General features: G+C 41.8%; 1 protein-coding gene across 2 annotated transcripts in view; it reads left to right on the top strand.

The window, feature by feature from the left end:
• The first annotated feature begins 9,511 nt into the window (after positions 1-9,511).
• The window catches only part of LOC138665901 (alpha-2-macroglobulin-like protein 1), a 47,127-nt gene continuing 43,472 nt past the window's right edge, over positions 9,512-13,166 (top strand). For both annotated transcript variants that reach the window (XM_069753853.1, XM_069753854.1), the window contains exons 1-2: positions 9,512-9,679; positions 12,371-12,554. In XM_069753853.1, coding sequence (XP_069609954.1) covers positions 9,600-9,679; positions 12,371-12,554 — 264 coding nt within the window. In that variant the 5' untranslated portion in view covers positions 9,512-9,599. The remainder of the gene's footprint in view (positions 9,680-12,370; positions 12,555-13,166) is intronic.

Below are 13,166 nucleotides of genomic sequence, written 5' to 3'. Positions count from 1 at the left end.
GACGTGAGACTTCCTCATACAATGTAGATAACATACAATGTCAAATACAACAATGGAAACACGTGTACTGGATTAGAGCAGCACGTGACTGGATACCGGTGGCAAAAAGTAGCTGAAATCTTTCTTGACCTCTTTTTCGAAGGCATACTGGATCCATCAGCACCCAGTATGCCATCCCCTCAGGGGGATGAAGAGACATAGGGCTTGTTCCACTTAAACATCCAGTTTTTTTGCAACAGAAATTGACTTGCTGCAGATGACATGTAATCTTCAGGGCTCTCCATGGTTTGACCCCACCAACATGGAATTGCCACCTCTCAAGCAGATAAGCAGATGGATGATAAATGCTTCTGGCCAGAATGCCCCTTTAACGTGAAGCTTTCATCAGAAAATGAAGCTTTCTTCCATATCACAACTTGTACTAACTCCTTTCCGACTGGGTCATTTTCCTTTTTTTTGTTCTATCATTTTTTCCTCCCCTTCTTGCAAGATATAAAACTTTTTTATTTTTCCATCAACGTCATATAAAGGTTTGTTGTTTTTTTTCTGGGACATTTTTGTAGTTTTGAATGACACCATTCATTTTACCAATGTTTTGGAAAATAGGAAAAAAATTCAAAGTGCGGTGTAATTTTGAAAAAAAGCAATTTCGCAATAGTTTTTTTGGGGTTTTCTTTTTACAGCATTCCTTGTGCTGCAGTACGATTTTCCAAGTCATTACTATTACATTTAAAGCAAACTACTAAAGTTGTTTTTAATATTTTAAGTGCTGTAAAAAAATAAAATGTGTAAAAAAAATAAAATTTGGATTGTGTCTCCTTTTTCCAAGACCTGTAACATTTTTATTTTAATGTTGACGAAGCAGTATGATGGCTAGCTTTTCCAAGGAGAGCTGACATTTTTTTATTGAGACTCTTTAGTGTTATGAAATCAGAAGTTTACACTATATAAAAAGATATATGCATGTTTTTCTCAATATGTGACATGAAATCAGAATAAACCTTTACTGTTTTAGGTCTATTTGGATTGCCCTAATTATTAATATTTGCCAAATACCAGAATAATGAGAGAGAGAGAATGTTTTAAGGCATTTTTATTGCTTACTACAAAGTCAAAAGATTACATACACTAAGGTTACTATGCCCTTAAATAATTCCGGACTGCCCATATGATGATGTCTTGTGTTTGGAAGCTTCTTTTTGGCAACATCTGAGTTAGAGACACACCTGTGGATGTTTTTTTAATGCCCACCTGAAACACACTGCTTCTTTGTGTGGCAACATGGAAAAGTCTAAAGAAATCAGCCAAGATATCAGGAAGAGAATTGCGGACCTGCACAAGTCTGGCTCATCCTTGGGTACAATTTCAAGATTAATGTAAATTGAAAAAGTATGCGGCACCCACCAGAAGCGTTTTTGAGAAAAAGTCCTTTATTCCATCAGACAATCACAGGACATTAGAAGTGGATGGCTAGGTGTGGAGGCATGTGGGGAGAGAGTGTAGTGGACGATGGCCGTTTCGCATGTATACGCTTCAACAGGTCCAATGTTACACAGCGCATTGGTCTTTATTTTGGTAAAATGCAGAGAGCAAGGATAATCAGATTTCTTGATTTGTCTAATTTTCGTTTGTCTAATTTTCCTTTTTTTTGCCTTGTAATGCCAGCAATAATGGACATGAATGACTTTCCTACAGCTTTGGTTTTTCTCAAAGCTGTGATTTACTCTAAAACTCATTGCCAAACCTTCTGTTTATTGAATGTAAGTGAGAACAATACTGGAAACCTCTTAGACAGGAACTTAATGCCAATGTAAATCTCAAGACTGCAAAGAATAGAAAATGAATGGAACTTGACCTGAGATCAACACCCTGGAGGCATCTTTAACCTAGTTTTTAGCAGTCATTCCGCAATCGGTATATTTACAGCTTCCAAAGGTGCCAAATAATTAGTTTTTTTGCAAGTTTATATGATATGTTTAAAGGTATATTCCAGTTAGGGCATTTGATATAATTATGTTGACGCACAGTAGGTCTTCTCACTGGTCATTGGGTGTGATCAAAGGGACACCCACTGATCACAAGAATGAAAGGACCAAGATTGCCACTTTTTCGGAAAGGTGTCATCTCTGTCTGGCCATTGTGCAGAAAACAGTATCTCATAGCTATACATAGTATTCATAGCCACAATCTGGCCGTGGCAGAAAAAAGTCCCTTAAGGCTGGGTATACCTGGCAACATTGGCAGTGATACCAATTGCATGACCATAATTCACTTAGTGTCCTTTCAGTATCAGAACGCAATCCCTAGGGTACTGCAACCGTAACAAGCAAGTTGCAAGAGATCCAACCACGTTGTATGTTTTGCAACTTGCTTGATGAAATCATGGTACTCTCTGGGTCACAATGCTATCCTATTCACTTGTATTGCCCTGTAATGTAGACGTGACATCTAGAGAACTTTTGTAGAGTGACAGATGTCACACCAACAGTCACCATGTGCCACGAGCCTTATTCTAGTTTTCATTATTACATTAGTCTTGGTGCCCATGCTGAAGGCTAAAGAAAGTAGTGTGCCACAAGGCTACTCAATAACAGTCAGCCATTTTTGCACAAATGGTCTTTATGTGCTTTACCTGTATTTGGGTAGCACACTACTACCCTGCCTATACTACTATTTAACCCAGTTTCACACATCTGCCACTAGGTCTCCCAACCTGAGTTAACTGCTTGATAGCAAATAGATTAATGGCTGCACTCAAAATTAATCTGTGCTAGAACAAGGAAATGTGCGATACATGAAATGGGAATAGCATAATGGCTTGTGAAATATATGAAAAAACACATGTGATTCTTAGCACAAGATTTGGCCAAAAATTGTGAGCCCATCCACTAATCGTCAAGGTAATCTCAGAACGGATGGGTATCTGAGCTGACTGCCTAGTGTGAACACTTACCTATGGCTAATAACGTGGTTAAGCCTGCTTATATAGGAAGCTCAGAACCAACTGTGTTAGGATGTAATTAAAATTAACTGCTTGATAGGCACATGTGAAGCAGTTAGCTAATGTCAGAAGAGCTAGCAGTCTAGCCCAGTCTTTCGATGATAGAACGATCCATGGTTCAAGGATATGTGAAACCAGCTTAAACGATATTCCACCATATGCTCTGACTTTGGCTTTCAAAAGGAATCTTGCAGCAACATCATACTTTTTAACAACACTGACCGGTCCCACAATCCTAATGAATTATGTTATTGCCAAGACAGATTTGCCGGGTAGCCTTCCCACAGCTTTTTCTCCTCTCCCTCACTATTAAGCCTCATTCAGATGTCCATTTTTCTCATGTGCAAGAAAAGCACACCAATTATTCTGATCAGACTTGGTCATTAGTTTTTCTCAAACATGGAGATAAAAAAAAAGTTTCTCTTCCTTCTCCGCTCTGAAAGTCCATGAAAATCATAGGTTATCCTAGTGTAAAGTGCAGAAGAGCGGTAGTCGTGACCGAGCTGCTGTCCGGTTTCGCTCTGGCAGTTTACAGACAAGGGATGTCCCCAAGCCCACTCATTCTCTCAGTCTCAGAGATTTCTCATCCACCACTGCAGGGGATCGGCAATAACCTTACATCTTTGTGCGTTCCTTAGGCTCTGGACAAGACAGGAGCGACAGCTTTGGATCTCAGTATTGCATCCTATTGACTGGAACAAGCGACACATGCTGCACCCAGGAACCCCCAGAACCTGAACTTGGCCTCCACTATGCACTTCACTAACTCTCTCTGAAGTCACTCTATCAGGAAGTGCCCCTTTTTATTAACACTAGTTCCCACCCACTGGGCTAGTTCTAGCATTACCTATTTCCTTATCTCATATGCTGTTACAAAACCACTTATTGTAATAGCCGTACTTATGCTGTCCTATACTATACATTACTCACATTATGCATTAACAGTTCACATGCTGTTAATTACCTTAATATATTACATAAGATGCATATCACTTTTACATATAAAAGTGCACCACAGTATTCACATGATGCATCTGTTGTCTTCAGGGGCAGGAACAGGTAAGACAGTCCACATCCCAACATTCCTCCCCTCTTTAAACATGGTCACCCGTGACCATTCTGGAACCTGGAAGACAACAGGCAGCATATAACATTCACATAAAACACCTAAAACCATTAGTCTCCTGTCTTATGGGGTATAAAGTGTCCATTGTCGGTCCTTAGGTCCACACATTAAAAGTAGCTTGAGAGTCCATGGCATAGTTCAGCTCCATCATGGGTCCGCATGGCCCATGTATTACCAGGTTGGAGACCCCGACACAGCATATCCAAGTTCCTTGTACTCACAGGCCTGACTGCCAACATAGCAAAAGCTCCAGCAGTCCAGGAGCACAGTCCATACTGTCATGACCTGGCTTGAATCTTTGGATCCTCCATTTCCCTCCTTCCTTTTTGTGAACATCAATCCCTTCAAGTTACACAGTTCACATTGGCAATAAGGGTTTGAACAGTCCCAGTCCTTTAATCGAGCAGGGAGGTATACAACTGAGAGGGAGGGGACATAAACTTTTGCACATCCTGGCCAGCATCCAGGGATTCCCGGTTAATTCTGGGCCTCCTGCCATCTGAAGCGCTGAACAGTTCCTTTTAGCAGTTCCTTTCCAGTGTAACAGGTATAACTGAATCTGTATGGTCACCTTTTCCTCACAGCCGCCATTTTGGATTCCGCGGTTGTCTTACACCAAAGTCTCACTCTCTCCAGCCTGCCCTACAGGTGGTTGAGTGAGGGCCCTAAAAAACAATTAGAATGACCAAGGCGATGGCCACCTGGTACTAGCGGTGGAGGACATGCTGCAGGTTGTAGATTCCCTGTTGTTCTTATGAGTCCGCTTGATGGTGCTGGAAAGTGTGGGACTGGGAGGCATTGTAGTCTGGGTTGTGGACTCTACCGGTCTCAGCTGAGCGGCCAACTGGGGGTTCACTCTTTCTGACCGCATTGCTCGAGGATCTCCCTCTTCTGGAGGGATCATGGTCACCGCGACTGAGTACCACCCTCACGGTCCGTCACAACATGTGGGGCCCATGTGGCAAGGACTCAGTGTTCACATACACCTTGTTCCCAGTGACCGCCTCCTAAATAAATCCATAGCCTTTCGCAGAATCGTAGTGCCGCACGGCCCCCTGTGTCATCTGGTGGCTAACTTTGTCACCTCCGATGCACCCCATTTCGTCTTCCCTTAGATGACCTGAGACACTTATTGGCCCTTCTCGAGGTCTGAGGTTTCCTCCACGTACATCCGTGGAAGAGAAGTGAGAGTTGCCTTCAGTACCAGTTCCTCATTAGGGGGGTTGAGGTGTATTTATGGCCGTTGCCACCACCAGGACCTTCAGCTGTGCTGTTTGGCCACAGAGCTTTGGCCATACTGACACAACCGCTTCTTCCTGGAGGTCAGGCTTGGTCAGGCTTGGGCTCAAGGACTGGCCAGGAAGCTTCAGCATTGAGGTCAGGTTCCAGATGGTGAAGTTTCACAGAAACCTCGACCAGATACAGCAGAGTCCACAGTCGTCCTGGCCGTATCTTCTGCTTCAGCTCAAGCATATTCTGCTGCAATTCAGGTTGTCTAGACACACTGCAAAGTGCTGCATTATAAAACCTCTCCATAATGACTCATCTGTCTCCACTACCTCTCATCAATAAAATCATGCATCTACAGAGACAGAAACTAAATCTCCAAGCACATCCAAATACTCGGAAACCACCCGAGCATGCTCGGGGAAACCTGATTAACAGTTGACATACTGTACATTACTATAATATAGTAAGACTCACATCACTTTTACATATAAAACCACACAACAGTATTCACATGACTCGTCTCATCTGTTGTCTTCAGGGGCTGGAACAAGGTAAGACAATCCACATCCCTACACGAGTGCGGTCCACTTTTCTCATAGATTCATGCACTGACCTGCATGGTCGATTTTGAACAGACCTTTCCAACAAAATCAGACATGTCTCCGATATTTGACTTTGAACAAGTAAATGGCCCCATAAACAATCACAGGTATGAGTGATATCTGTGAAAAATGGAAAACTGAATGAGCCCTTAAATTGATATTAAAACAAGCAGCATCTATTTCATGTATCTACATGAAATTTTCTTGCTTTTATTTATTTTTCAGTTTATATGATGTTGGGAAAAAAATCTATTTTATTTTCTATAATAGATCTTATAATACCATATTTAACATGATTTAAGAAAAATACAAATATCCAATAACCTCTTAACACTCTATGCTGCAAATTCACATCATGGAAATTGTAAAATGCAATTTACGGCATTTTAGCTTCTAAGTGCCAGTTATATTATACAGCCGTTGACTTGTATGAACCCAGTCATTTTAAAGAAGTTCTCCCATCAAAATTTTTATCCTCTTAATATATTATGGTCATCATACTATACAGCACTGTGTATTTACAATTGCTCATGTTGCCTTTCTACCCAGCTAATTATTCTCTTTTCCATTAGGTCTATGACATCACGTGATTAAAAATGACTAGCTTAATCCTTCTAAGCTCTATGTAGAAACAGGAGGTCAATTTTCCCTGCATGAGTCATCGCTGCAAAAGTCCCTGACAGGGGGAAGGAAGGAAGGAGCAGCTAGGTCAGAAGGTGAAGAGGGGAATAATAAATGCAGGGACAAGAGACTTCCTGTTTCTACATAGAGCAAAGAAAAGAGAAGAATTACAGTAACTGTGTAGAAAGGCAAAGTGAGATATTGTAAGTACATAGTGCTATATAATATGATGACTGCAATATATTAAGAGGATACAAATTTTAATGGAAGTGCTTCATTAATCCCTTAGATCCACAAGCAACAACAGCATCTAGGTGATTTGACAAAGGTGGATGGCTCTCTGTAACCAAAAAGGCAATACTTAACACCAATGTTACTATATAATGAGGTAATGTTTCACTGTCAACACAAGCAGGTATTTAACAGCCTGACAGCAAATATTATAATATATACTGCATTTTCAGACTATAAGATGCACTGGACTATCAGATGCACCTAGGATTTAAAGGTGGAAATTAGAAAAAAAATTGAAGCAAAAAATGTGGTGAATTCTGTACCTAATATTTCCTACCCTGGTATATATGCCCCTCTCATCCCTATCCTGGTATACATGGTCTCCTCATCCCTATCCTGGTGTGCATGGCCCCTCTCATCCTCATCCTGGTGTGCGTAGCCCCCTCTTTCCTTTCCTGGCAAGCATGGCCCCCTATCCTGGTAAGTATGACCCTGTCATCCCCATCCTGGTGTGCATTGCCCCCTCATCCCTATCTTGTTACGCATGGTCTCCTCATCTCCATCCTGGTATGGATGCCCCACTCATCCCTAGCCTGGTAGACATGGATTCCTCATCCCTATCCTGGTAGAACTGGTCCTCCTCATCTCTATCCTGGTATGCAGGGCCCATGTCTCCATCCTGTATGCATGGCCCCAACCTTATCCTGGTATGATTGGCCCCATCTCCATCCTGGTATGCAGGGCCCCTTTCTCTATCCTGCTATGATTGGCCACATCCCCGTCCTGGTATACATGGCCTGATCCTTATTCTGGTATGACTGGCCCCTTTCTCAGTCCCGGTATGCATGGCTCTATCCTTATCCTGGTATGATTGGCCCCATCCCATTCTGGTATACATGGCCGGATACTTATTATGGTATGATTGGCCCCCATCCTGGCATGAATGCCCCCTCATCTCTAGCCTGGTAGGCATGACTCGCTTATCCCTAGCCTGGTAGACATGGCCCACTCATCCCTATCCTGGTAGAAATGATCTGGTATCCTGGTATGCAGGGCCCATATCTCTGTCCTGGCATGCATGATCCCATCCTTATACTGGTATGATTGGCCCCCATCCCCATCCTGGTATGCAGGGCCCCCATCTCTATCCTGGTGTGCAGGGCCTCATCCTTATCCTGGTATGCAGGGCCCCGTCCTTATCCTGGTATGATTGGCCCCATCCCCATCCTGGTATGCATAGCCCCATCCTTATCTTGGTATGATTGGCCCTATTCCCGTTTTGGCATGCATGGCTCCATCCTTATTCTGGTATGATTGGCCGCCATCCCCATCCTGGTATGCAGGGCCCACATCTCTATCCTGGCGTGCAGGGCCTCATCCTTATCCTGGTATGCATGGCCCCATCCTTATCTTGGTATGATTGGCCCCATCCTCGTTCTGGCATGCATGGCTCCATCCTTATCCTGGTATGATTGGCCCCACCCCATCCTGGTTTGCATGGCTCAATCCTTATTCTGGTATGATTGGCCGCCATCCCCATCCTGGTATGCAGGGTCCCCATCTCTATCCTGGTGTGTAGGGCCTCATCCTTATCCTGGTTTTGCAGGGCCCCATCCTTATCCTGGTATGATTGGCCCCATCCCCGTCCTGGCATGCATGGCTCCATCCTTATCCTGGTATGATTGGCCTCATCCTGGTTTGCATGGCCCCATCCTTATCATGGTATGATAGGCCCCCATCCCGGTCCTGGCATGCATGGCCTCATCCTTATCCTGGTATGCAGGGCCAATCATACAAGGATAAGGATGGGGCCGTGCATACCAGGACGGGGATGGGACCAATGATAACAGGATAGGGATGTGGCCATGTATACCAGGAAGCTATTAAAGAGAAATTAATATTCACAGCCCTCCGCGCCCATGGCCGTGGAAAGCAGTCAATATTAATTTCTCTTTAGGAGTGGGCACAGGAGTTAGCCGCAGCCGCCGACTCCTGCCTCCTGTGACCCGCTGCTCAACCACCTCCCCACCACAGCCAGAACAGGTACATCCGGACTATAAGACACACTCCTTTTCTTCCACATTTTTGGAGGAAAAACGTGCATCTTATAGTCCGAAAAATATGGTAATATATGTAATTAGCATTTTTAGATGCTCCACTTTTTGGCTGCACGGTGTTCACATGATATTGTTTTGGGGGACAAAGGGCTCCGAGCGGAGGCGTGGTACCATTGAGGAGGTAATTATACGCTTTTTTCTTATTTTATGCACCTCTTTGGTGGGCAAACCTTTAAAGCTAAATGCAAAGGGTCTCAATAATCGTCAACATACCTGTATAACAAAAAGGGATTGTCTAAAGAAAACTATTCCTTTAGAAGAAATTCATAACAGTATGTATAAAATAAATAATCTATGATTACTTTGTTATTGCCATTGTATCCATTAATGGTGAAGAGCCAGATATTGATTCTGGTCCACCATTGTTACTAAATGTGGGTTAATTGGTTATAGTTCCATTGTGCTATGGCATCATACAATGTGTCGCTGTCCTGGCTGCCATGTAAAAGTATCCTCAGGGGATTTTGGAATGGCTTGAGGAAAGAGGGAAGTATGTTTGTGAATAATTCTAGTTTCCTCCTAACAGAGTATAAAGATCAGGTTGAGCAGACAGCGAGCAGATTCCTGCGGCTAAGAGGCGACTACTAGCACTACCAGCACTACTATCACACCGCACAAGAAGGACCTGAGCACATAGCGGTCAGAGCGGAGGATCTACTGGGATAGGAATGGAGGATCCCATCATCATGAGTAGACTAATGATGATTATCCTGGCTCTTCCTCTGGTATCGGGACAGAGCAGTAATCTGTAAGATATTTCTGTATTTGTTCCATATATTATTGGGTTATGTGACATTTTTAGAATGTGATATTGTTGTCTCTTTCTTGTGCGGTATTACATTAATTTGCTCATCCGTCATAATGTTTTGCATATTTTTTTTCCAAATGCTAATCTAAATTAATGTACTTATGTAAAGGGAATCTCTAATCAAGTGTTTGCTGCCCCATCTGAGAACCGCATCATGTAGAGGAAGAAACCCTAATTCCAGGGATGTATCACTTATTGAGCTGCTTGCTGCAGTTTTGATTAAATCCCTGTTTTATTTGCTAGCAGTTCTCTGAATGCTGAGGCCTGTATAAACCCGCCCACACCACAGATTGGCAGCTTTCTGTGTACACTGTGCATAGGCAGAAAGCTGCCAAACAGTGATGGGGAGTAAGGTGATACAGAGCTCAATAATATGGAGGACTACATGGCAGCAGGTTTACTAATCCTGTAGTGATTTTATCTGAAGAAACCAGAACACATATACAATATATTAATGGAAGCTGAAATGCTGGAACATGCATCCATATTTTTGTATCAAGCATCTTATTTGTGGCAAAAAAAATGCTCTAGAATACAAAAAAAACACTAATTAATAAGTTCTCTAAAATACCTAGCGATGTAAGTGCTATAGGTAGCCATGTGACATATGGAGACATTCTAAATATTACATAGCATATGAAATTATACCTGAATATTCCACATAAAAGAACGGGAAAAATAAAAGATGAGGCTAAAAAGTTAAAATGAAATGTTGTTAATGCTTGCTGATTTTTTTTCATTATATTATTATTACTGTTGTTATTTTTATTCAATATTTAATATTCTTATTACATTGGTCTATTACTACTATTAAATATATATATATATATATATATATATATATACAGTGGGGCAAAAAAGTATTTAGTCAGTCAGCAATAGTGCAAGTTCCACCACTTAAAAAGATGAGAGGCGTCTGTAATTTACATCATAGGTAGACCTCAACTATGGGAGACAAACTGAGAAAAAAAAATCCAGAAAATCACATTGTCTGTTTTTTTATCATTTTTTTTTGCATATTATGGTGGAAAATAAGTATTTGGTCAGAAACAAACAATCAAGATTTCTGGCTCTCACAGACCTGTAACTTCTTCTTTAAGAGTCTCCTCTTTCCTCCACTCATTACCTGTAGTAATGGCACCTGTTTAAACTTGTTATCAGTATAAAAAGACACCTGTGCACACCCTCAAACAGTCTGACTCCAAACTCCACTATGGTGAAGACCAAAGAGCTGTCAAAGGACACCAGAAACAAAATTGTAGCCCTGCACCAGGCTGGGAAGACTGAATCTGCAATAGCCAACCAGCTTGGAGTGAAGAAATCAACAGTGGGAGCAATAATTAGAAAATGGAAGACATACAAGACCACTGATAATCTCCCTCGATCTGGGGCTCCACGCAAAATCCCACCCCGTGGGGTCAGAATGATCACAAGAACGGTGAGCAAAAATCCCAGAACCACGCGGGGGGACCTAGTGAATGAACTGCAGAGAGCTGGGACCAATGTAACAAGGCCTACCATAAGTAACACACTATGCCACCATGGACTCAGATCCTGCAGTGCCAGACGTGTCCCACTGCTTAAGCCAGTACATGTCCGGGCCCGTCTGAAGTTTGCTAGAGAGCATTTGGATGATCCAGAGGAGTTTTGGGAGAATGTCCTATGGTCTGATGAAACCAAACTGGAACTGTTTGGTAGAAACACAACTTGTCGTGTTTGGAGGAAAAAGAATACTGAGTTGCATCCATCAAACACCATACCTACTGTAAAGCATGGTGGTGGAAACATCATGCTTTGGGGCTGTTTCTCTGCAAAGGGGCCAGGACGACTGATCCGGGTACATGAAAGAATGAATGGGGCCATGTATCGTGAGATTTTGAGTGCAAACCTCCTTCCATCAGCAAGGGCATTGAAGATGAAACGTGGATGGGTCTTTCAACATGACAATGATCCAAAGCACACCGCCAGGGCAACGAAGGAGTGGCTTCGTAAGAAGCATTTCAAGGTCCTGGACTGGCCTAGCCAGTCTCCAGATCTCAACCCTATAGAAAACCTTTGGAGGGAGTTGAAAGTCCGTGTTGCCAAGCGAAAAGCCAAAAACATCACTGCTCTAGAGGAGATCTGCATGGAGGAATGGGCCAACATACCAACAACAGTGTGTGGCAACCTTGTGAAGACTTACAGAAAACGTTTGACCTCTGTCATTGCCAACAAAGGATATATTACAAAGTATTGAGATGAAATTTTATTTCTGACCAAATACTTATTTTCCACCATAATATGCAAATAAATTGTTAAAAAAACAGACAATGTGATTTTCTGGATTTTTTTTTCTCAGTTTGTCTCCCATAGTTGAGGTCTACCTATGATGTAAATTACAGACACCTCTCATCTTTTTAAGTGGTGGAACTTGCACTATTGCTGACTGACTAAATACTTTTTTGCCCCACTGTATATATATATATATATATATATATATATATATATATATGTACATGTATATATTTCCTTCTGAAAATTCTGAATGCGTGATGTGAACTATAATAATAGCAAAAAAAAATCAGAAACTGTTGTAAATGTTGTTAAAAGTTTGTGGTACAGTCCATAATTCTATATCACATCTTCTACCAGGAAATACTTGGTGGCAGCACCAGCCGTTCTGCCCTATCCCTCCAATCAGACCGTATGCGTCTACGTCTTGTCGCCTGATTCTGATGTCACACTCGACATATCCTTAGGTGCATCGTCCGCTTCTCCTGTTTTCGATGCCCTGATTAGTAAAGGAGATGGGCAGCTGCACTGTAACACCTTCCAGGTAACACATAATATACTATATACATAATATACTAATATAATATACATAAATACTAGGGTTCGCTCATACTAGCATGTCAAAAATCAGTCCCGTTCTCATCCAGAAAAGTGGTGCGGTATTTTTCTCACTTGTCATCTGTATACAATCCATTTTTTTTTTTTACTCGGCATCAATTAATCATTTACAGTTTCCTATGGTACAGAATTGTAATGTATCAGTAAAATTGGATGCTACTCTGATGGTCAGTGTGGCATCCAATTATTTTGTCACCTCCATCAGATTTCGGAGTGAAATGGCAAGATGCTGCGATTTTTTTTTTTATACAGCTATATGCAGATCTGCGCTACCTCATTGAATAAGATTAGTCCGATTTTTTTCTTGCATTGTACACATTCAATTTATTCCTTAGTGTGAGCGAATCCTTAGGCTTTATCACTAATGAGTATATAGAATCTAAAATGTCTATACCCCAGTCCTTATGACTTATAACACAATATCGAATTTCTGGTACTAAGCTTTATATAGCTTGTATATATACCTATTAGAGATGAGCGAATGTTTTAAATTTATCAGTTTAGTCAAATATAGCCAGGAAATTAATATCACCATGAA

The sequence above is a fragment of the Ranitomeya imitator genome, chromosome 2 (genome assembly GCF_032444005.1).
Source record: "Ranitomeya imitator isolate aRanImi1 chromosome 2, aRanImi1.pri, whole genome shotgun sequence".
NCBI classification, from domain to species: domain Eukaryota; kingdom Metazoa; phylum Chordata; class Amphibia; order Anura; family Dendrobatidae; genus Ranitomeya; species Ranitomeya imitator.
The sequence above is the reverse complement of the archived record's forward strand: the minus strand, read 5'-3'. Positions and strand labels throughout refer to the sequence as shown.